The 22,712-nt window shown below is 38.7% G+C and overlaps 6 protein-coding genes across 10 annotated transcripts; 3 read left to right on the forward strand and 3 right to left on the reverse strand.

Moving 5' to 3' along the window:
* Positions 1 to 1,383: 1,383 nt before the first annotated feature.
* Positions 1,384 to 2,539, forward strand: LOC129723692 (probable RNA-binding protein 18). Of its 3 annotated transcripts, none has more exons than XM_055678053.1 (4): positions 1,384 to 1,531; positions 1,594 to 1,652; positions 1,766 to 1,873; positions 1,936 to 2,539. In XM_055678053.1, exons 3-4 carry the CDS (start codon positions 1,805 to 1,807, stop codon positions 2,335 to 2,337), a joined length of 471 nt encoding a protein of 156 aa, XP_055534028.1. In that variant the 5' UTR covers positions 1,384 to 1,531; positions 1,594 to 1,652; positions 1,766 to 1,804; the 3' UTR covers positions 2,338 to 2,539. The 3 variants fall into 3 exon arrangements, with proteins under 3 accessions (XP_055534028.1, XP_055534027.1, XP_055534029.1); XM_055678052.1 differs by having other exon boundaries at positions 1,799 to 1,873; XM_055678054.1 differs by lacking the exons at positions 1,384 to 1,531; positions 1,594 to 1,652 and having other exon boundaries at positions 1,753 to 1,873.
* Positions 2,475 to 4,579, reverse strand: LOC129723691 (probable 28S ribosomal protein S25, mitochondrial). Its single transcript, XM_055678050.1, has 4 exons — positions 4,297 to 4,579; positions 4,134 to 4,240; positions 3,994 to 4,081; positions 2,475 to 2,726 (listed from the first exon to the last, which is right to left on the reverse strand). Exons 1-4 carry the CDS (start codon positions 4,431 to 4,433, stop codon positions 2,552 to 2,554), a joined length of 507 nt encoding a protein of 168 aa, XP_055534025.1. The 5' UTR covers positions 4,434 to 4,579; the 3' UTR covers positions 2,475 to 2,551.
* LOC129723690 (nucleosome assembly protein 1-like 4) lies at positions 2,928 to 3,988 on the forward strand. Its single transcript, XM_055678049.1, has one exon. The coding sequence runs from the start codon at positions 2,983 to 2,985 to the stop codon at positions 3,940 to 3,942; it is 960 nt and encodes a 319-aa protein (XP_055534024.1). The 5' UTR covers positions 2,928 to 2,982; the 3' UTR covers positions 3,943 to 3,988.
* A 603-nt stretch (positions 4,580 to 5,182) lies between the features above and the next one.
* LOC129723689 (26S proteasome non-ATPase regulatory subunit 7) lies at positions 5,183 to 6,595 on the reverse strand. The gene is made up of 2 exons (XM_055678048.1): positions 6,256 to 6,595; positions 5,183 to 6,086 (listed from the first exon to the last, which is right to left on the reverse strand). Exons 1-2 carry the CDS (start codon positions 6,425 to 6,427, stop codon positions 5,248 to 5,250), a joined length of 1,011 nt encoding a protein of 336 aa, XP_055534023.1. The 5' UTR covers positions 6,428 to 6,595; the 3' UTR covers positions 5,183 to 5,247.
* A 346-nt stretch (positions 6,596 to 6,941) lies between these two features.
* LOC129724130 (protein crossbronx homolog) lies at positions 6,942 to 15,984 on the forward strand. 3 transcript variants are annotated; one of them, XM_055678774.1, is made up of 5 exons: positions 6,942 to 7,180; positions 7,246 to 7,448; positions 7,506 to 7,570; positions 7,635 to 7,738; positions 15,388 to 15,984. In XM_055678774.1, the coding sequence occupies exons 2-5, from the start codon at positions 7,381 to 7,383 to the stop codon at positions 15,844 to 15,846; spliced, it is 696 nt and encodes a 231-aa protein (XP_055534749.1). In that variant the 5' UTR covers positions 6,942 to 7,180; positions 7,246 to 7,380; the 3' UTR covers positions 15,847 to 15,984. The 3 variants fall into 3 exon arrangements, with proteins under 3 accessions (XP_055534749.1, XP_055534752.1, XP_055534750.1); XM_055678777.1 differs by having other exon boundaries at positions 6,942 to 7,176; XM_055678775.1 differs by having other exon boundaries at positions 6,942 to 7,172.
* On the reverse strand, positions 15,879 to 18,269 carry LOC129724129 (enolase-binding protein-like). The gene is made up of 5 exons (XM_055678773.1): positions 17,835 to 18,269; positions 17,484 to 17,759; positions 17,119 to 17,421; positions 16,454 to 16,618; positions 15,879 to 16,393 (listed from the first exon to the last, which is right to left on the reverse strand). Exons 1-5 carry the CDS (start codon positions 17,955 to 17,957, stop codon positions 16,043 to 16,045), a joined length of 1,218 nt encoding a protein of 405 aa, XP_055534748.1. The 5' UTR covers positions 17,958 to 18,269; the 3' UTR covers positions 15,879 to 16,042.
* Between the last annotated feature and the right edge of the window lie 4,443 nt (positions 18,270 to 22,712).

The raw sequence follows: 22,712 nt of genomic DNA on the forward strand, positions 1-22,712 counted from the left end.
TGTTAAGATACATCCCGAAAAAAAATTTACGATGTATTTTGCGGTGAGAACAGTAAACGGACAATGTTTTTTATAGTAACCATAAAAAACGCGGTATTTTTACTGTAAGCTTGCAAACGATTGTTGTCATTACCATGTTTTAACAACGTTTTTTGTTGTTGAATCTATCACCGACAATAATTTTACCATGAAAAACATTGTCAGTGACTTCTAAATGTATGGGAAAAATGCCGTAAAAAATGCTGTTAAGATACATAACGACCCCCCTTTTTCATGGTAAAAATGGCAAAAACGATGTTTTTAATTGTCCTGGACAATGATAATTAATGTAAAATTGATGTATTTACAATGAAAAACATAGTTAAATTCTGGTATAACTATGTACAATTACAGCAACTTTTGAGTTTTTTTAATGTTATTTTTTTCGGGATAACAACACCCCTTTTTCATGGTAAAAATGACAAAAACAATGTTTTTTATTGTTCTGTACAATGATATTTAATGTAAAATTGATGTATTTACAATGAAAAACGTAGTTGAATTATGGTATTATTAAGCAACTTTCAAGGTTCTTTTGATGTTATTTTTTTTTCGGGCACCTCTCTGACACCGGAATCTCATTACCTATTCGCGACTTCGAAGGTGCTGATATTTGGTTTTTGCATGAGAAAAAAAGGAGGGAAATATTTTTGCCTTTGTCATCACACACTTTTTGGAAATTGCATATGAGAGTTCGCTTAGGTGCGAACAGCCTTAAAAATCTCTTTCTACTTCGTAGTCGCGAATAGTTTGATAGTACCCCCATTATGACGAACCCCTCGATGCCGAGCCCTAAACACCAAGGGCGCAAAGGGAAGACATTTAACATGCTCTTTACTCCCGTTCAGTGTTGCCTAATCTATCGATGTAGCTGTTTATAGCAGTAATGCAAAATTCGTAATAAATTACCCATTCTTTCGACAACTCTGCTTACGTCAGTTTGAAGTCTTCATACAATTTATCAAAAAAAAAATATATATATATCTGGCAACATTTGTGTTGCCAATTTCTCAGAAATCGCAAATCTGACGTAAGCAGAGAGGTTCGCATATTACGAACACGCATTATAGCGACCGCCATTATGGTGCGTAAAAAGCTGGATACAAAAATACAGGCCTACGAACGTGTCAGGGAGGTGGCGAAATACATGAAGAATCAAACTGACGTAAGCAGAGTTGTCAAAAGGGCAGGTAACATATAACGAATTTTTCATTATAGCGTCCGCCATATGGCGCGTAAAAAGCATGGATACGTGTAAAAACCTTTCCTAATTTAGCAAACAGATTTTGATCGGTGTATAAAGAGAACATCTAATGAAAGTTTAAAAAAAATCTGGCAGCCCTGGTGTCAATAGCAAAATAAAACAATCAATACGATTAGAAATTTTCGAAATTTTGTATAATCGAACTTCAACCAAATTTATCAAGTAATTCGTGAAAAACCAAATGACTCTTGTGCAACACTAAGCACTATTCAATCCAATATGACGGAGGTGAGCAAAGTTATAACTTTTTTGTTAAATATAAACATGACAAAATTTATTGCATTTCTCAGGCTCCACTGCAAGATGATCGAAGACTTTGGATCGGTAACCTGGATTGCCGTGTCACTGAGTAAGTTGCTTATTTGGTCATAAGTGTAGGAATTTTCCTCTGCAATAATCCTAACTTTGGATCAGTTATTAACCTCTTTCTTTTTGTTATCCAATTATCGGTATCAACTATTGAAAATTGCGCAAAAATGCGGGAAAATCGAAAAGTTTGATATGCTATTTCATCGATCCGGGCCAATGGCTGGATATCCACGCGGGTATGCATTCGTGACATACGAGAAGGTACGTACTAGTATAAATAAGTCACGACGATTATCTAAGCTAATTGTAACCTTTATAAGCAGCAACGCGATTCGGAATCAGCATTAGGGTTCCTTAACGGGAAATTGGTGGGAGACAAGCACATGGTTGTCCGGTGGGCGAAAAACGTTAACCGTGACGATATGGAAAAAACTAAGCCAAAAATACAAATTCCAGCATTAGCTGGGGGCTCAAAAACCAGCAGCGGCGGGCTGGCTAGCCAGCAGACCAAAATTCAAGCACTCGAAGCGAAACTCAAGTTAATGGAGAGCAGGTCAGATGATCTGGTAATAAACAAGAGCATCACTGGAGAGAAGCCGATTATTGAAAAATATCAGTACAACAAAAACCCGCAGCTACAACAGCAACGAACGGACTCCAAACTCAAACGAAACTTAAACCGTGGTGGAAGAAGTGGCCCCTATAAATCTAGTCGTTTTAAATGAGGTCTGTAAAATAATGAAGTATTAGAAAGTCAAAAATCTGCAAGGGATTCCTTCCGAACTATCTCATCATCATGTGTGTGTGTTCTCTCAGAAAGTGTAGTTTTGTCATCATTTACCAATTTTAGCTAATGATCGTGTTTTAAAATTTAACTTAATGAACTAAGCAACCACTATTGTTTTTAATAAAAGCATTAAACTGATACATTGCAATTTTTTAATCCTTCTGCTGGTACTTGTACTTACCGCGCATATGCTTGGGTACCGGAACTACGCCGGGGCAGGGCAGCTGACCGGGGATAGTGCATATGCAGGGCTTCGCACAACCTACACCAAAGTTGGCCGGATTGTCTTGTTTTTCCGCTAGCTTGGCTTCGGCAGAAAGTGTTTCACTGAAAATGTATGTGATCGTTTGAATAAGTGGATGGGAAGAAAGGAAGGATGATTGACTTAAACAAAAATAATATTGTTTCATTTTTCTATAAAGTGTGCTTGCTTGCAGCATTAAAGCGTATAATCAAGAATACTATAATGCTGAGACTATAATGTTATGTTCCGAAAGAGTCGGGAAAAACATAGCAACCCATGGTAATAACGTTTGACGAACCAAAATTTTCCTCATTTTAATCATTCTTATCGCACTAGTCAATGGAGATGGCTGCAATTAAAAGTTTTAACGATCGTGAAGAACAGTTGTTGCGGCAAATTTCAAGCCTGGACATACGAATTGAACAAATGAAGAAAATGGCCACTTTGCCGACAAATGTTCGCGTCAAGGTGGAAGCACTGAAAAAGAACCAACTGGAGCTACTACAGATAGAAGCGGATTATCACCGGAAAGTGTTTGCCGTGGAACAACACTTCCAGCCTATGTATAATGAGTTGTACGAAAAGCGGCGTCAGCTGGTAACTGGAGCCTATGTCCCGTCCGAAATGGAGCTTGCTGCCGCACCCGATGATGCCGCCGATCAGTCTAAAGGTATTCCTGAATTTTGGCTGACCGTCTTTAGGATGACCCCTGTACTGCAGTCAATGATACGTGCTGTGGACGAGGAACCACTTAAGCGTTTAGTAGACGTTAGGGTAGTTATAAACGATGAACCGCAGCCTGGTTTCGATTTGGTGTTTGAATTTGAACCGAACGAATTTTTCAACGATCGCATACTGAAGAAAAAATACATGATGAGGTGCGCACCCAACACCGACAAACCGGCCACCTTTAACGGGTATGAAATATTCGACACAATAGGTCAAACCATCGATTGGAAGGACGGGAAGGATTTAACTAAACTTACAATGACAGAGGAAAGTGGCTTAAAACGTGAGGTTCCGACTAATAGTTTCTTCAACTTTTTCGATCCGAAGAAACTTTTCGAATCCGAACCGCTTCTGAGCATAACTCTTCTGGAAACGGACTTCGAAATTGGATATTACATTAAGGAGCAAGTGGTACCGAGAGCGGTTTTCTTATTCACAGGAGAAGCAGAGGACGAGCTCGAAAGTGATGAAACGAGCTCACGCGATGGAAGTCTATGTGGTGCTTGCAAACTAAGTGCTCACAGTGAAAATGAAGCCCAGGAGAATGAGGATTCTAATAATGTTATGTAACTTTGCCTGATATGTTGTTTTCAGAATAAAAGCCTTCAGTTCAGTACTTACAGCGACTTTCCAACTACCCTAATTAAATGTTGCATTATATCATTTCGGTTTTTGCTGTCAATATCGATTAACATTTGCTGCCCGTTATCTAGAAAGATTCAAGATAGTAAAACGATTTTTTATGCATAATTTTTATTTACCAAAGTAACAACGAATGAAAGGAGATGGAGTCATATTTTTGAAGGTTACAACTTGCACGTTTGGGTTTTTGTACTGTATTTGGGGAATGTTCCAAAATACAAAATCTCTGCAATAGCATAACATTAAAAAAATATGCATGTGAAATAAATTAGTAAACAATACCTAGCTCCCTCGTGATGACTTCCGTAAGTATTGTAGTTGACGCTAAAGATTTTTATCTTTTCTTTCAATGCCAGACGGCCAGCGCTGAGATATTGAATTGACCGGCGAACCGGCGCCTTTCCTTTCATAAACGGCATGCTTCTTTAGTAAATGGATATGCTCTTGGATTAAAATTACGTGTATTTTAAGTTGCGTTCAGCGTTTTCTACAGACGGCGTGAATAAATATATAGAAAATAATGAAAACAAGTCCAATTGTCAAACAGCCATAATAAACAGGGATGCCAGGTCATTTTTCCAAATGTCTTCACGTTCCAATAAAAAATGTCTTCACATGTCTTCCAACCCGAGATGGCTCGTTAGGACCGACTAAAGACTGCAAAAGTTACCGGCAAATCGTAAACTGTCCGGCAAAAAAAAAGTCACCACCTCTGCCAAATTGCGGGTCATATCACATATTTTCGAATGTCTTCACATATTTTTGAATGTCTTCCATTTGTCTTCACGAACAAAGATGTCTTTACCGCAGGGTAAATGTCTTCCATTTGAAGACATGTCTTCCAATCTGGCATCGCTGATAATAATAAAAGCACATGCTGTCAAATTGAACCAGATGAACATAAAAAACTCCAAACTTCAAAAGCGCTATCTGTAGTCTAACATTCACGACATGAGCATGAAATAAACCTGAAAAAATAAAATTTGAGCTCGTTTGAGAAAAATATTTTGGTCGATAATCTTTGAGGTTCAATATTTGTTAATTTCAATACTACCAAAGAAATCATATTATACAAATTTATCTACAAAAAAAGTTTATCACATTTACCCGATTCACCCAATTTTCTAAAACGACTAAAACATAGGTTAAGTAAAATAAAACAAGAAAATCAAATTAAATCGGTTTTTATTTTTTTTAAGATTACATTTCAAAAGAATGAAGCATTAAACAAGTCTACTTTTTCTTTTCATCCTTTACTTTTTCCCCCTTACTGTCTTCTTTCTTATCCTTTTCGTCCTTCTTTTTATCCTTTTCACCTTCTTTCTCGTTTTTTTCTTTGCTGTCCTTTTTATCCTTTGATTCATCACCCTTCTTGCCTTCCTCGGCGTCACGATTCGTGAGCTTATTGTTTATTAAATTATGCAACGCTATGATGGATCGAACTAGAGAAGCCAAGTATACCACCAGCATCTGATCGTTAGTCTTGACGTACAATGTATCGGTAAATGAATCCTGCGTAATGTCTGGCAAGAGGTTCAATATATCCTGCAGTTGATATACTATCGGATGGTTGATTGGTAACTGACCATTACCCACTTTCAGCAAATAATTTTTAATGTCTCGGAGCTGAGCATTCAGCCCCTTTAAACCTAGTAACTGGTTAGTAATCTTTTGCGATAGGCTACCGACCGTAGTATCCTTGATGTCTCGCAGCAAATGCTCAACACCGACCTCCTCTGCCTCCTCTGCACCAATTTCACTCGGGACGTGTTCGAACGTTTTCGACGTCGGAGTACCATCATCGTGCACTTCCTCAACGGCAATGTACGCCTCAGTCGGTAGACCTAGATCTTTCGGTTTTGCATCGATTATGACCAAAACCGAGTTGGGACAGTAGCGCCGGATCAGCTCATTAATGGCGATATCATTTTGGCACAGTTTTGGCCCCGTGTGGTACCACCCGACTACCCTTTCCCGAGCGTTAACCTTCTTAAACATGCCGTACATATTCTCCAAATAGTCATGGTCCAGAAACCAGACAGATTTATCCTTATCGTCTTCGTCGAAGGGAACTATAAAATAAACCAAAACTTCAGTGTTCACAACAAAAAATCTGAGCAAAAATTAGTATTTGTGCACATATTAAAAAGGTACCAATATTGTAGGGCATGTATAAATTGCGAAAAATCCAAACAATATACATTTGAAACGAAACTAAATTCTGTCCTGTTCGTTACATACCGGCAAAGCTATTCGACACGTCCAGAACACCTTTGGCTTTCCAGCATCCGAGCAGCACACCGACAACCCGTTTTTGGTTACCGATTTTGCCCATCCGGTTGAAATGGTCTACAACGCTAAGTAATACCAGAGGATGCACAATCACCTTGGTTGTGCTTGCTTCCGACGGCATTTTGAAAATACAATCTAGTTCCGGTGGCAGATCTTACTAGCACTTGCGAATAGATAAATTGTGCCAAAATCTCCTAAATAGTTCAGTTTTTCGACAGCACAAAAATCCACTATCCACCACACAATGACAAAACAACTTTTGCTCTCTCGCGGTTCCTGACGTTTACAGTTTGATTGTCTCATGTGCAGTCAGGTTGGCAGCCTTGATACTAGAATGAATTTATAGCTATCAACAAGGGGTCTAACAAATGAACACTCAACTCAGGTTTATTTATAAATCTACTGTAATAATTAACCATTGAAGAAGAAAAAAGTTTGATAAGGTTCAGCATAAGGTTTTCGAATATGTTATTTTTGTTTTGGATCTAAAAATATCACAGATTTTACATGCTACATATTGCCAACACATAATATTACAAAAAAAACTTGATAGCCCCTTGGTTGGTAAAATAATGCAATCGGTGGATGCAAATGTCCAAATGAATTCAATGAACACCATGAACACGAATAGACCTTTTTACGTACGAATGTGTTTGTGCCACTAGTTGAGGAAAATATTTGCAAATAGCTGTTTTGTTTGCAATGCTATGTTTTTAGCAGCTGGACAAATATTCAGTTGAACACTCATTATGTGTTTTGAACTTGTTTCTGAATAAATGTTTTCATTCGTGATCAGAAATCGGAAGAAGCTGCTGAAGTTTGGAGGAAACAAAAGCAACTATACACGGGTTTACACGTTTACTAGTGTGCGTAGGTGAAAAGTCACTTATCTCTATAAAGCAGAATGTTTTTGTTTATTAATATCTTTAAATACTTTAGTTCCCACACCACAGCACAGCATATCGGGTTGTCACGGTTTCTCAGTACAAATTAGATTAAAACATCAAATAACTTGTAATCAATGTTAAATTAATAGAGTCTAATGAGGTGTGGCCTGAATAAAGCTTAATAGAAATGACTCTAGACTCTTACGACAAACTGCTGGGAACAGTAACACAAGAGTACAAAATTCTAGCTGAGTAGTAAGTTGATTCAAGTTTATTTAAGTGCATATAATTATTGTAGATTCTTATTGACAGCAAGCGATTGCAAAACGAAGACCTGGGCGGCGTTTATGTGATTCCGTCTTTCGAGAACAGCTTCTGTAGGATGAGTCAATTCTATAATTGCAAGCACTCCTCGACTCATCGTGTTTATTTTCGTTCCAGTGTGGTTCGGTGTTATATTTGTTCGTAGTGGACCATACAAGGATGGCGTTTTTCGATTTACTATTACGTTGTCTGAAAAGTTTCCGTCCGATGGCGCTGTCCCGGTTAGTATTTTATTCTGCCAACATTGCGCAGGGGTTCGGTATAATAATGAAAACGATTTGAACTGAAGCGTGTTCATAGCGAGCAAAATTCGGCAAAGGTTGGCAAATTTCATGAATGTTCTATTAGTCAAATACTGATACTTTAAATCTGATGTATATTTCTACATGTACACTTGACTGCAGTCGTTTATTATGTACATTCTATTGACTTCTAAATTTTGCATGGTGTTCTAATGTTTATGAGAAATTCATTTTCAAGTCTAGTCGATTTCTATGAACAAGCTCAGCTACCCCTTATCTAAAATCCTACTGAGAAAATCGAATTTATTTCCTGAACACCAAGCTGCAATATTGGTTAAATTTGCAACAAAATCGAACTAAGCGACAAAAACATTATTTTGAATACATAATTGGTAAAAAAGCAAAGCAAATGCGAGAGTGCCCTATTTCACACACCATCGCTGCTTATTCAACACAGGTGACCATCGCTGCTTATTCAACACAGACTTTGCACAGCAAACTGTACAGAACAAAAATAACTAGGGCTACGCGAATCTTATCGACTCTAACGGTCACTTCCAGCCGAGTTACGAATATACGACTGGATTGTCAGATCAACATCTTACCTCGAGACCAACTGGAAGGTGGTAATTACTCTGAGTCTGAGTGGTGCTACATTTCCCGTCTGTTTATTATACACAGACTTCGCGGCCAACTGTTTAGTGTACACTAAAGTCACTTTTTACGCGAGGGATACGTGCCGCGTAAAAAACCATGTAAATTCCGGAATCCGCGTGAAAAAAAACGCGTAAGAAGCGACCTTAGTGTACTAGACAATTGCGGAGCCAGCCCTGCGATGCTACTACTGTACTGACACTTACGTTTCTCTCGAGCTGAGACTCGAACCTGCGACACTGGTTTTGTTAGGCCAGTATCGTACCGTGAGAGATCAGCTGGGAAGGTTAATTGGTAGGGTAGTTTGGGGTAATTTGGACCCCCTAAGGAAAACTCCTGTTATTTCGTAACCTGTTTTTTCTATCCCATAAACGTAATGTACTATAGTAATATTGATCTGTTTGCTATGTTTCTGCTCGAAAAAACCTTGATATTAAGGTCAAAAGAACAAAAAAAAATAACGAAACTAAAAATTATGATTTCCGGACATAAAAAAATCGTTTGGGGTGAAAATGCACAGCTATTGGGGTAATATGGACAGTGTTTGGGGTGATGTGGATAGGGTAAAAAATGTCAGTTTTATAGTATCAATAGTTGCTTAATACACAGTAGAAGGTGGTATCAGGCATACCGAATGATAACTGCAATTCTTAGGCATTGCACAGTGGTTCCACAGTAGGCTAAAAATTTCCCTTCACCAATTATTCATACTAGAACTGAGTATGCGATTGTGTGTCGCACACGCGCGTTTGTGTGTGTGTGTGTGTGTATGTGTGTGTGTATGTGTGTGTGTATGTGTGTGTATGTGTGTGTGTGTGTGCGTGCGCGCGCGTGTGTGTGTGTGTGTGTGCGTGTGTATGTGTGTGTGTGATTGTGTGTGTATGTCTATGTGTGTGTATGTGTGTGTGTCAGTGTATGTGTGATGTAATTTCATGAGAATCGGATGATATACCAATTTTTGGCAGCACTTTGAATGTTGCTTCAATGATTTTTATGTTCGGAAATCACAATTTTGAGCTTTACTTCGATTACCTAATTCCCTCAATTTTGATCTGATTTCGGATCAACGAGTTTCGTTTTGAGGGGAAATTTATGTTATTTTTCAGAACTCTTGTGTACCGTACAGTCTCGTGAAACAGTTCGGAATGATCGGATAATCAACAGCCTATATGAAATTAACCGTATTTTTCAAATTTTTAGGTCGGTCCAAATCCGTTAATCCCGAATTCGCAAAACGGAAAAATATATAACGAATGTACGTTGACTTACGATTTCTTATTTTTCCTTGAAAGGCCTATCAAATTCCTTAAATTTTCCATTAAATCTTTTAATCGGTCAAACGGCTCAAAAGTTACAACTTTTTGAAAAATGATTGCCGATTTTTGGCAACTTTAATCCAAAATGGATCACACTAAGGACCAAACAAAAAAATACGGGTATAAAGTTTTTCGATAAAGAACAAGTATACCAATGTTGAACATGAACTGAACAAAAAAATAAATCTGATAACAAGAAAGGTTTAACAGCATTTTAGGGGAACAACATTTTCGGACATCAGAAATGAGTTCAGCACCCAAAAATTGGTATTATACGTCATTTTCAAGAATTTTAGAAAAAAAATTAGGTTTTTCCAACTTTTGTTCAGAAACCCGCCACTCTGCGGGGCATTGAAAACACTTTTTGTACAGATAAATCATCCCAGATTGCCTGCAACACTTTTTACAGTTCATTGTTTGTACACCGCCGTCTATCCGTTCGTTTTTATATGCTCGCGGCATCAGTCCGACAAAAGAATTTACTTCAAACTCGCCTGACCATAACACCCCAAAAAACTGTCCATTTTATCCCAAACAGGACGCCTTTCTAAAAACTCAATTCCTTCCACTATTTTTGGTCAAACTTATCGCGATCTTTCATTAAAATGTACTCTTTTACTAGACAAACACGGCTGCAAAGCTCATTGGACTGAAAACAACGAAGAAAATCTCAAAAAACCTTAAATACACAAGCGTAAAACTTACGGCAAAATCAACTATTGATGTTTCCTTTGTTTACCATTGGCACTGCGGTGCACCTGTCACAGCAAACCAGGAAATTTTTATATAAGTTAGGGTTTAGTAGTTCAAGGAAAGGATGAAGTAGTACAAGGAACCCAAAAATGTAATACTTTCCAAGATAAAGCACCTGTCCATTTCACCCCAGGGGTCCAAATTACCCCAAACTACCCTATTCAAATTTCAACCACAGCGTGTATTTTACGTCAATCTGTTACAGAGAATTTTCGTTATAATACCACATCATAAACTTTCCATACTCACCTTTACTTGAACGATCTGAGCTGAGCTAGTGAAGTTGCATACACCGGCGCGAGACCGCGTCCGCCCGATTAACGCCTGACTACTGATAGCGTTGATTGAGTCCCGTTCTTTAACTAAGAACGGCCATGCACCACCACCCTTAATTTGGAGAAAGAGCTTTTAATCTGTCTTACCTCAATAAGCTCTGACCCCCTAAGTTTTCCCGTATTGAGTCAAATTAAGCCGCAGGCTCCACTCTTGTCTGTACCCTTCCGTCAACTGCTCTAGGTTTCATCTTTACAACCATACTTCCCCCGGTACTGCGGTAGCGGTGCTTTAGCTACTGAGAGTTGAGAGCACCATGATGTATCATTTCCCAATTCCTAATTGGCATCGTATACGGTTAGAACTAGAGCGGTATCTAATCGCCTCCAATCCTCTTACTTTCGTTTTTGATTCATGGAAGCATCGACAAATGCTTTCGCATTAGTTATCCTTACGACGGTCTACGACAGTGGTTTTCAACCTTCTTCAGTTCATGCACCCCCTTTTGATAATTTTTACAAGCTTTTCCCCCCCTATGGGCACCATGAAAGAAAAGCTGTAGTAATTAAAAAATATAAGGCTTTTTAAACTTTAATTTTGACCAGGTTTCAAGCAGGAGCAGGAGAACACCAAAACACGGGCATACAATTCAGCATCTCTTGTGAAGGTGTGTGTGACGATTTATCGTTAACAAGCACATTTGAAAAAAAAAATGAAAAAATATGTCGCACCACCGTCAATCACAAAAGCTCATTACATGTGAAATTTTTCCACTCGCAATTCCCCCCCTGCAACGGTTAAATTCCCCCCTAGGGGGGAATTCCCCCCCGGTTGAAAACCGCTGGTCTACGAATTTCGCCTCTGGCACCGTAACACTCATGCCCCCAACTACTTCTGTTAATCATAATCTCTCGATCTGGATTACAAATCAACGAATATTAAGACCGAGGACACATTTCATTTTCCATGCAAGATTATTTTCGGCCGTAGTGGAAGCTTGCTTAGAGCACACTACAGTAACGTCTTTTTTACACAGTTTTTTACGCGAGTTGCTTCTCTTAATTACTTAAAAACGATACAAGATATCGACCTCATTTCAATCACGTTTTCCGTTTCAGGTCACTAGGTACCATATATCAATTTTCGAAAAAATTCACATATTTTGGTGTAAATATTGAAAATTTCAAATATTGAATTTTGGTCTCTAGATTGACCACTATCATATTCAAACGAGTTTCAAACATTTTAAAACGGTTTTCTTCGTTATATTCGCAACTGAAAAAAGTCTTTTTTTACGCGATCCCATACAAATTTGGAACGCATCCCTCGTGTAAAAAAGACCTGGCTTGGAATGTTCTTGCAGAGTGGGAGAGAGCAGTGGTAGATCATGTTGTAGTAGCCTAGTTTAGGCTTCAAATTGAACTATGATTCGTTTGATTGCTACAGTCATATATTTCAAAAGCTAGTTTGAACAACAAGTTAAGTATTATCAAAAAAATGCTTTGTCCGCCATCACTGATTTTTCATTCGCATACCCCAGGTTGAGAACCGCTGGTTTAAGGTAATAGTAGCTGGGCTTATGGAAAACGTCAGCGCCCGAAGAAGTTGCATTGTGAGATGGCTAATTTGGGATTAATTTACCATCTTCAATGTGCAATTCAGTAGCCTGCTTTGGAAAGATTGGTAACGGCGCCGGCTAAGTCCCTATGGTTGTTAAGGGAAGGAAAGAAAGAAGTGTTACTCAATTGTTGTTACCAGAGAACGAGTTTACCTCTGCATCTCTCACGACTGTTACGGAAAGGAACGGTCACCGTGCTATTAATGACGGAATTTGGATACTTTTTTACTGTTCGCTTAACTCTGGAGAGCACCAGAGTTAAGTAAACAGTAAAAAAGTATCCAAGTCCCTGCCGCACGATCTGATTCTTTAAAAATTCGAACTCATGAACAATCGCTTTTCAGAACGGACTCTGTAACTTTGAACCTCCTCTCTCCCCTCTCTATAAACTGTTCCACATCCACTGGTGGTAGGGTAGATAATATATTTTGGACATGCATATATTTTGGACAGGCTGGGTATATTATCAGCTTTTATTGCGTAATTAAAGCATATAATCTCCATTCCAGTATTCTAAACCAATATCTGAACTGTCGTTTTCAAGGCTGTATGGTAATCTAGACAAAATGTTTCAAAATTACAGAAAAAAATCAATTTAAAATTTGTTGACTCAAGACTTCCATTTTTCAGTCAAAATCAAGAGGAACAGAGGAAAACCGACTGTACTTCAAGAAGCTATAAATCTGAATGAAACAGAAACATCGTCAAACTAGTTGACTTACCGCACTTCTTCTAGGTTAACACACATTTTTGTGTACTTACTACTCTTAGAAAATCATTTAAAACTCTTAAATTTGTACTGCCTAAAATGTATTCAAAAAAATGAGAAGAAATATATTTTGGACATCATTTTGATCTGTGAAACAAAAAAAAAAGAGCGGCAAATTTCACATTGCCAGGCAAGCGCTTTGTTCATTTTGACAGCTCATTGTTTATCGTCTTTATCAGATTGAAGTTACCTTGGTGTTATATAATCTCAAAAAGGAGTACGCCAAGAAAAACTACTCAGATTTTGAGGCTCTGTGAGTATTTTGGACCCTTGAATCACTCCCCTCAATACGCCGCTGCATGTTTTTTTAAATTGAAAATGAATCGTTCAATAGGTACCACGTAGACACTACATCAACTGGTGGTCAGTATACATAAAAGGCGTTTGGTAAATAAAAATAATCCAAACGACATTTACAGAGTTTATATATATAAGGATGCACTCGTGCGCGGTAGATTACAGTTGATGAGGCGGGTGTGGTTGGTATTGGTCTCGAATGATTCAAATCTTGTCCACGTTATATATCAATGGTTCCCTACTTCCAAGGGTAAGAAACATTTCATTAAATGCGTTTAAATATAGAAAAAATTATAGATGTCCAGAATATATGTAAGAATATCTCAGGTGTCCAAAATATATTTTGGACAATGTCCACAATATATTTTGCCTGTCCAAAATATATTTAAAATACCTTTCGAAAATTATGTCTATTGGAAACATCTCCTGATAATATTGTGGGGTGTCATGCTCATTTGATTATTGATACTTGTGGTATTGTTTGCATGCTTTTAGATACCATTTTTATGTTTATTTGATAGAGATATTTGTAATTTCATCTGAATGACTCCTTAGCCTGTCCAAAATACATGGTTTACCCTAACAACTCTTTTTTTAATGGAGCTTGGCTCGGTTTGTTTGTATCCTGACCATATAATAACTTTTGTGTCAATGTTCATATGAAGCGACCTTGAGGAATACTGTACTGAATAGTGATACGCATTGCATATTGACTCAAAATGTGTACACAATACACATTGAAAAGTATAAAGTTTGCGCAACATGCAATAACAGCTTTTTCTATATTTACATATAAAGCTTGCTTCATTTCGAGTGAAAGAAGAAATGAATAAGGTCTATCTTGGAGTTAATTTGACTTAGAAAACATGTTAAGTGATCAAAAAGGTATTTTATTGTACTTTCATGGAAAAATATAAGAAAATTATTCGGTCGTTGGATGAAATTACGAACTGTCTTTGGAATGCTCGCCATCATTTACTGCATGCACATCTGGTCCACCTCGATGGCTAATTTTCTGTTTCAATTTCTCGCTATATCTGCATGCAGCATCCCGCAAAATCTTTCCAGTATTTTCTCTTGATTATTGCCCTGTACTTTTCGATTGGGCCTTTGTTATGAAACCTGCCTTGTTGTCGCAGTACCACTGAACTACCTTCGGGCTGTAGTGAAATTAGCAGGAACGAGATAAAATTTCGCTACAGGAAGCTGTCCAAAATCCATTTTCACGTATGTTTCGTCGACCATAAGCAAGCATTTTTTGTATTTCATCAGAACCTTGTCGTACAACGTTCGTATGTTTTAGCTACTAGGTTTTGTATAAACGTCCTGTTGGGTTGCTTACAGGCACGAAAAGTTGTTATAAAGCTATGTTATTATCTAGAGCGTTGGAGTGCGGGGGGAGGGGGGTGGGGTCAACAAAATCTAAAAAAGCTACGTCCTTTATGCATGCTCCCTTTTTAGAAACGGTTGAACACATCATACACACTTGATTTGGTGAATTTTAGTGTTTCTGTGATGATGTGACCACGTCAACGTGCGTGTGTAGAATTATCTTTCTTATTTCGTCTTCCATTTAGCACAACCTTCAGCATTGAAAGGTGAATAGTTTTCAAACAAATAGCTGTCGTAACATTCCAAATTCGACAGCTAGGTGCGCTGCTCTTCAACTGGCTCTACAATTTTCCCGGATTCTAAATGAAACAATCTTCAAATGTGTCGGAAACACACAAATCGATCGTGTTAGTAGTGTGACGCGGATTACGTTGATAATCCCAAATAATTTAAATTCGTATGATCAATTTCAATCAGAGCAGCTTAAGTAAACTCCATAATATTTTTCCTACAATGGATACGATTTTCGTTACACTTCCCAAACAAACAGTTCTTCCTTTCACTTGCATATTGCATTAGCAAGCTAATTAAACTCTCATTCCACACTTTAATTCAGACAATAACCTTCCAAAGCGAAACCTACCATCCACTTATCTGTCCCTACAACGGTACCGTGGAGCTGTCGGAAGCATTTCCTAAGTGGAAAAATGGCGAAAACCACATCTGGCAGATGTTAAAATTTGTACAGTACATATTCGCCAGCTTGGACGAGTTCATGTCGCTGGCCGAGCAGAGTGCCAATAACGGAGCCCACGAAATGTACCATCAGAATCGATCGGACTTTCTCCAGAAGGTGAGCGAATGCGTTCGACAGAGTCAGAATCAACTGTATGATCCCGCACCGCTGCAGGATCGAAATTATATAGTGTTTGAGAAGTATGAACAAGAGACTCATGGTTCGGTTCTAGAGTCGATGAAACAAGGGCGGGTCTCTGAGGCCAACACTCCTCCAGCATCAGGGCTTTCCTGGGTGAAAGAAGGCGTATTTCAACCGTTGAGCAAGCAGGAGCAGTGAAATAGTGTCCGTTTAAGGGAAAACGATTCAAGTTAGCCGTACTAATATTTATTTTTTCTATACGAATGAAATTGGAATGAACAAATGGCATTACACTAATAGATAGATTAAATTAAATAATTAAGTATTTTATCATAACTAATTGCAACGGTATATTCGGATGGAACGGTAAAGAAAGCCTAATTTTTTGCACCTGTTAGCTAGCGTTGACATATTTATACTTGCCCAGGTTGAGTCGTTTCGCCCGACGATTCCGACAGACACGACGGGTAATATCGATCAAAGCGATTCCCAACACCGAGAAAAGAATAATCGCGGCACCAATGGCGAACGGCCGAAATCCTGGATAAACTTTACCTAGCTCAACCTCATTAATATGAATGTGAATGTTTTCCGACTTTGCCATAACAGGTCGTCCTGGATATTGGTGATCAGTATGTGGAGCTTCGGAACTCGGCACTGCCCCGCTAGGCAGCTGAGATTCGTCCTTCGAGTTCACCACCAGTCCATATTGAACCCGGGTGTTCGTGAGAGAGGTTTCAATGGTCTGCATCCAAAATCGTGACGATTATTCACAACGTTAGCTAGTGTGAAACGATAAACTTACCGCGCCCTCGATTGATGTCAATACCCGAGACCAGTTGAGTCCTTCCTCGTCGGAGTAAACTATTACTAGCTTGGCGCGAAACTCCCGGTAGTCTCTTTCCTCGGTGCCTATCACGGTTACATTGACAAGGGTATAGGGACTCATATAACGGATTGCATTGATAGTCTGAAATGATTAGAATAGAGTAACGCTTTTGGCTGAGATGAAATATAGATATGAAACTACGTGATTTGCAAAATTATTGTAACTATTAGTCATTTTTTGTTCGAATTTCAAATCAAACAAATATTTCTTCTTATCTGAAAAAGCTGCAATCCTTGCTTTAGTCCGCAATAAAATATTATTCCCATTCTTAACAAAGATTACAAAAAACGTTACGATTTTTTTAAGTGAACAAAAACTTGATTTCTTCAAAGTATACAAGTTGCTGCTGTTGTATTTGTGTCATTGTTAAGACACGCTTGCTTGACTTTGGTACACACCCACGAATTTTGGGATGACTTCACGGAATTTTCCAATTATGCCCACGTTTTTTATCAGCTAAGGGCTGATTAGTTGTTCCGGGACTATTATCACGGGATTGATAACCAGCATCATAAACAATGCGATATCTACGACTTTTTGCAGCACGTTTTGCGTCTTACGTTGTTCTCTGTGTTACCTACCTTGAATACCCGGTTGTAGTACGTCTCACCGGTGATGGCTTGGTAAGCCTGGACTTTGCCTCGGTAAATAGCCAGAGGTAGCCCTGGAATAACTGTTGCAGGTAGCCGATGCTCAATGCGCGTGTCCGCTAGGTATGAAATATCCTGATCAACATATTTATACGAGATCTCCCGGTTTTTCAGTGTGGCATACGCAAGGACTGGTGATCCCAACAGCGTTGAATTAGTCCATTTTTTGTAAGTAGTGTCGCGCAGCTCATATCGTTCCGGGTACTTTTCGCCAAGAATCATCAGAGGTGTGCTCTAAATTTCACAACGTTAAAAAATAACCGCCATATCTAATCATTGGAATTTCAGGAATTTACCAAATCTCCGTGTTCATTACTGCAAGTGCCATTGGATGGATGATAGGTGCAATAACCGGAAAAGTCCTCTGATGCCGCTGCTCGGCCAATGTAGGGTAATTTACTGTTCAGATCTGGTATGTTGACTGAATTCTCCGCAGGAATCCAAATCAGTAGACCGTTTGTTCCTTCCGTACAAAGATGGTGCAAGTTGCGGTCGATATACTCTGTGCCGAGTGATTTCACCATGGCATTCATCAGAGACGAGTTGTTATCACAAATGTCTGACAGAAATGACTGGATGATAGACATGAGTCAAAGATACCATAAAAATATGGTAATTCAGATTTAAATGGGGGTTTTCCGTCATACCTTTATATTCACTTCCTGCTGACTTCCGGTAAAAACACTTTGCTGACCGAGGGAGAATCCCGTCCTTAGGGTCAGCACCAGCAGAATTATTGCTGTTGTCGTCGGTCGAGAATCGAGCTTCATAGTAGAGGTGGTTCTTCGTTGCCTTGTAACGTATGACTAAACTGGCGTAGAGAAAATCGAATAACCTCGCGGAATCGATTTTACTGCGATATGATAAATGTCCATGATAAGAGTTATCTGTCGATATCTATGGCACTAAGCAGTCCGTGTCCGCGATTTAGTGAAAGAAACCGCATTGACGATGCGGCATTGGAGATGGCGATTGCGTCGAGGCAAACCCAAGTTATCTGTATACACGTACACTTACGTTATCAAGTGCGATTACTTGATTAGTATTGCACCGTTCTTGCGGTTTTGATGAAAATCGACTTTCTTGACGTTCAGCTCAATGTTTCGTAATTGATCTAGTAAGACAGGCTCTAGTGTTCAAGTGGCCAGGTTCTAAATTAGGAACTGATTACAGCAAGCGTGCTGATTGAAAAGTAATTATATCATGGCATCAAAGCACCTAGAGACTCGAAAAATTTTTCACATAGAACCACGGTTTGTCATGGCCCAATCAGACTGCAAACGCCAAAGTGGGTGGAAAAATTGTTTGAGGAATAGTAAAACTAGGGGCTGAAAGACGTCAATAATAAACTTCAATGAATGGAGTTTTGATGATACTGATGATGAGAATGTATGTGGCACAGTTTAGGTAATTTTTCAGCAAAAATAGTATCAGAACTTATGGTTACTATAATAATAGGGTTGTTCAACCCCGAATCACTCTTCTGGTGGGACAAGCGAAAGTAATACAAGAAGAACGCGTAGAATCAGTGCAAAAACTACTCCTTTTATACGCGCTCCGCAACCTGAATAAAACTGCATTTACTCTACCATCGTATGAAGCACGTTGCATGTTTATTAATCTGCAAATACTCAAAAAGCGCCGCGAATTTGCAATGCTATCCTCCAATACTTGCATTACTATCAAAACGGCATCTTAGAACAAGGAAACTTTTTTCTGAAAAACAGTGCACAACAAACTATACAAAAAATGGTCTCATAAATCGCATGATGCGTCTGTATAATCTACATTGCGAAACCACTAGCATAACAATGTCAATAGAAAATAGAACAAATTAAAAACTGTCCGATATACACTAGAAATTATTACTAGCACGTAAGAAACTAACTACTTGCAACCATTGTTTTTAGTCTTTTTACTTTTGTTGAGCACATTTACACGAATAAGTAACGTCAACGGATATTTTACTCGGGGCGGCTATCATCTATTTATTGGATGTCTGGTCGTTTATCTGTTCGTCAAAATTGTAATCATAAATTATTTATCTCGCGGCATATAACATTATAGCTTTATTATTGCGCAAATCAGCTTTCTATGTGCAGCGTCATCAGTTTCTTGTTAGACTTGGCTAGAGTAGTACTCTGAAAACATTTTTTTCTTTTCATGCTGACGGATTACCGACTCGATTGCCTTATACTTGTCTATTTGAAAGTTGTTACGCATTACTACCAAAAAGGAAAGCATTTCGAGTAACAATTGAGTTGTAACGATGCCAATAGGGTATAGATTTTGATGTGTTGACCGGTGCTGGCGACAGGTTGATGACATTTTACGTAGATCAGACATTTACCAATTGATTTCTGAGACTTTTTTCCTCAATACAAGACAATATAATTCGACTAGTGATCATTGCGTTTGTGGACCGCGGATACATGACATCGAACACGTAGTTTGGATGTGTGCTGAATTCCGTCACTCTTGAATACACTCAGGGCCCGAGGAATACAACCCTACGTCTCGGTCCGTGATATCTTGGCCCAAAGAAACACTTCATACTTGATGCTGATCTATAGTTATTTGAAAAACATAAAGGTAGGGTTTTTGATTCTGGTTCGAACCATACAAAAATTGATCCTGGTTCGAACTATTTTGAAAAATCCAAAATAATAATATTAAGTTGCGTTATTTCAGATTAGAATGCTTGCATAATATGCATTATATGTATGTCTAAGTATCCCAATTTGTTTACGAAATAAAAATTACAGCCTTATGCTCAATTACTTACAATTAAAAGCTTTGAATTTGGTCTTGATTGTTGATATACGACATGGTTTTCCGACCTTAATTTAGAGTACCCAAAGCACTCATATATAAGCAAAACCAGGTTTAAAATGTGTTGGCATAAATATTCTTCCATTCCTGTAACCTTATTTCATTGAAAAGTTAACCAAAATTGAAAAGTTAAGCAAAAATGTGACTGTAGTATTTGATCCTACTTCGAACTACTGCTGATCGTGGTTTGAACTAGCAAGCTTCCACATATCAGCGCTAGAGGCACTACGCATTGTTGATATTTCAATCATAGTAGTCTCAATGTTTTGGACGGAGGTTTGCGAAAAGCTGTAAAAAAAATTGTCCGGAAGCACCGTTATTAATCGAAAAAGTCTCAATCTATCTTCTGACTCGGCCTAATTGGTGTTCTGAGTGCTCTTTCACTTAAATGGTAGGTTTGTGCGATGTGCTCGATTCTCAATTCACAGTTTTCTTTTCCACTAAGGTCAGCATAATGAAACCCGTAAAATATTCGTCGAAGGCGCTGAAAAATGCCGTAGAACAAGTGAAAAATGGTTCCTTGTCAGCATACGCAGCTCACAAGAAATATGGGTCCCAAAATCGACATTAAGTAACAAACTGAGTATTTTGAGCTCGTTTACAGCCTATTTGAGAACGAGGGACAATTGGATCTCCTTAACCGACCGGAATGCTGGTGGAACGCGAACGAATCAAACTTCGTTATGAATCCGATACCCAGGAAAGTTTATGCAAAAAAAGGGGCAAAGGTGGTTTATAATGTCGAGAGAGGAAAGCCCAAGGAGAACATAACGTGTACGTACGCCGTAGCTGCAGACGGGTATTTTATTCCTCCATTAATCACTTTTAAGGAATCCTTTGGTGACCTTGTTGCTGCAGCTACAGTGTCCGGAGCTGTTGGTGCCAATTTTGGCTTTAACCAGACTGATTCCGGGTGGATGTAAGGAGATGCTTTTTATCACTTCATAACGCAGCACTTGAATCCTCGTTGGATCGAATTAGATATTCCACGTCCAATTGTACTGGTTGTCGATGGATACTCTGGCCACCACTCGTTGAAGCTGTATAAGTGGTGCAACGAGAATGAAGTGAAGCTTCTGGTATTATATCCCAATTCGACACATATTTTACAGATCCTTGACGTTGCTGTATTTGGACCTCTCAAGGCAAAATACACCGAGCTGTACCAAAAGTGGAAATCAAACAATACTGAGAAAATTTTCAACGAAGTTGAGTTTGTGAAGTTGCTCAAGGAGACAAATGATGCGGTTATTCGAAAAGAAACCATCGTCAACGGGTGGCGCTCAACTGGACTTCAACCTTTCAATTACTCAAACATGGACAAATCTCGTCTAGTCCATACGTCGCTCTCATCTACTCCCAAATCAACGTTGGACAGTCCGGATACACTGCAATTTTCATCTCCACCATCCGAAGATGGTCAGCCTGTCAAGGTGAACAATAATCCGCACCCGACATGCAGTTTTTCTAGTATGGATATATCAGAATTTGAGGAACCTGATTGCATTCCGAAAAAAACTCATTGCGAAACTATGGGGATCGATGGGAATGAATTTGGCGGCCATCCTGTAGAAGAACCATCGTCATCATACAGTTCTCAGCTAATGTCTGAATCAAATGAGCCACAGCAATACTTTCCGAACAATTCCGCTGAACTCGACTACGACTGGGAAAATTTACCGTCAACTGTGCAAACAAGTGAATCTGTATCCCAGCAAACCAGAAAACTAGTATCAAAAGTCCGGGAATCTGTTGATAAACTTCGAATTCATCTCAAGGTGAACGATCCATCAAAACTGGTCAACATTCTTATTATGAAACAACAACTAAGCATAATTGAACCGATTGTAATTGATACATCGCTAGCCATCCCTCGTGCATCTTCGGACATATTGCGGGTACCACAGGTTGTAAGCAAGACCACTCGTTCAAGAAAGGGGTTGAAACTGTCGTATGGCGTAATGTCTGACTTTGAGATTATCAAGGAGATGGAACAACGTGAGAAGGATGATCAGAAGGCTGCTGAAGATCGTGAAAATGATCAGATTGCCCGTGCTGAGCGAGAGAAACAGATGCGTGAACTCAAAGACGAGCTGTCTTTGGAAACTCAACGAATCAAATCCACTCGAGGAAGGCTCAATCTATTGGAAACCGAAGCAGCCACAGAGCGGAAAAAAGTTGCTGCTAAAAGGAAACTTCGTACCCAAACCAAGAAAACAAGAACTAAACAACTTCTCACTCCTGACTCGCAGATTTCGAAAGCCTTAGAGAAACGAATTCGATTAGCCTAAATTAGTACCAATGATAACTATAGCTGAATGTGCAATAAATACAAATTTTACTCAACTCAATGAATTTATTACATTTGTGATCCTGAACTCTTCGATACATAGAATTCTTCAGTTGAATATGGCATTATGCATTTCATAACAGTTTCATGTTAGAAATTGACCAAGGCCACCAAAGTATTCGGAACATGTCCAGATGTAGTCAATGACATTTGATGTGACTTTCGTTGAGACATTGGTAGAGTATTGAGTGTTTTGAGTAAAAAAATCGCACGGTTCAATCAGTAGTTCGAACCAGAATCATAAATGGTTCGAACCACGATAAGCATGGTTCGAACCAGAATCATCATATCTCGGTAATGAAATATGTATCAAAAAGTAAATTCAGGCATTAAAAAACATTTT

Source organism: Wyeomyia smithii, chromosome 2, assembly GCF_029784165.1.
Source record: "Wyeomyia smithii strain HCP4-BCI-WySm-NY-G18 chromosome 2, ASM2978416v1, whole genome shotgun sequence".
Classification (NCBI taxonomy): Eukaryota; Metazoa; Arthropoda; class Insecta; order Diptera; family Culicidae; genus Wyeomyia; species Wyeomyia smithii.

Bases quoted from the DNA above. Each gene is read 5' to 3' on its own strand.
- LOC129723692 (XM_055678053.1), top strand. From the start codon at position 1,805: ATGCTATTTCATCGATCCGGGCCAATGGCTGGATATCCACGCGGGTAT. The intron at 1,874-1,935 runs GTACGTACTAGT...CTTTATAAGCAG, and splicing joins CATTCGTGACATACGAGAAG to CAACGCGATTCGGAATCAGC.
- LOC129723690 (XM_055678049.1), top strand. From the start codon at position 2,983: ATGGAGATGGCTGCAATTAAAAGTTTTAACGATCGTGAAGAACAGTTG.
- LOC129723691 (XM_055678050.1), bottom strand. From the start codon at position 4,433: ATGCCGTTTATGAAAGGAAAGGCGCCGGTTCGCCGGTCAATTCAATAT. The intron at 4,241-4,296 runs GTATTGTTTACT...ATGCTATTGCAG, and splicing joins AGTCATCACGAGGGAGCTAG to AGATTTTGTATTTTGGAACA. The intron at 4,082-4,133 runs GTAAATAAAAAT...GAATCTTTCTAG, and splicing joins TTTCATTCGTTGTTACTTTG to ATAACGGGCAGCAAATGTTA.
- LOC129723689 (XM_055678048.1), bottom strand. From the start codon at position 6,427: ATGCCGTCGGAAGCAAGCACAACCAAGGTGATTGTGCATCCTCTGGTA. The intron at 6,087-6,255 runs GTATGTAACGAA...TTTATTTTATAG, and splicing joins CGTGTCGAATAGCTTTGCCG to TTCCCTTCGACGAAGACGAT.
- LOC129724130 (XM_055678774.1), top strand. From the start codon at position 7,381: ATGACTCTAGACTCTTACGACAAACTGCTGGGAACAGTAACACAAGAG. The intron at 7,449-7,505 runs GTAAGTTGATTC...TCTTATTGACAG, and splicing joins TACAAAATTCTAGCTGAGTA to CAAGCGATTGCAAAACGAAG. The intron at 7,739-15,387 runs GTTAGTATTTTA...ACTTTAATTCAG, and splicing joins CGTCCGATGGCGCTGTCCCG to ACAATAACCTTCCAAAGCGA.
- LOC129724129 (XM_055678773.1), bottom strand. From the start codon at position 17,957: ATGAAGCTCGATTCTCGACCGACGACAACAGCAATAATTCTGCTGGTG. The intron at 17,760-17,834 runs GTATGACGGAAA...TCTATCATCCAG, and splicing joins AGCAGGAAGTGAATATAAAG to TCATTTCTGTCAGACATTTG. The intron at 16,394-16,453 runs GTAAGTTTATCG...TTTTGGATGCAG, and splicing joins TGACATCAATCGAGGGCGCG to ACCATTGAAACCTCTCTCAC.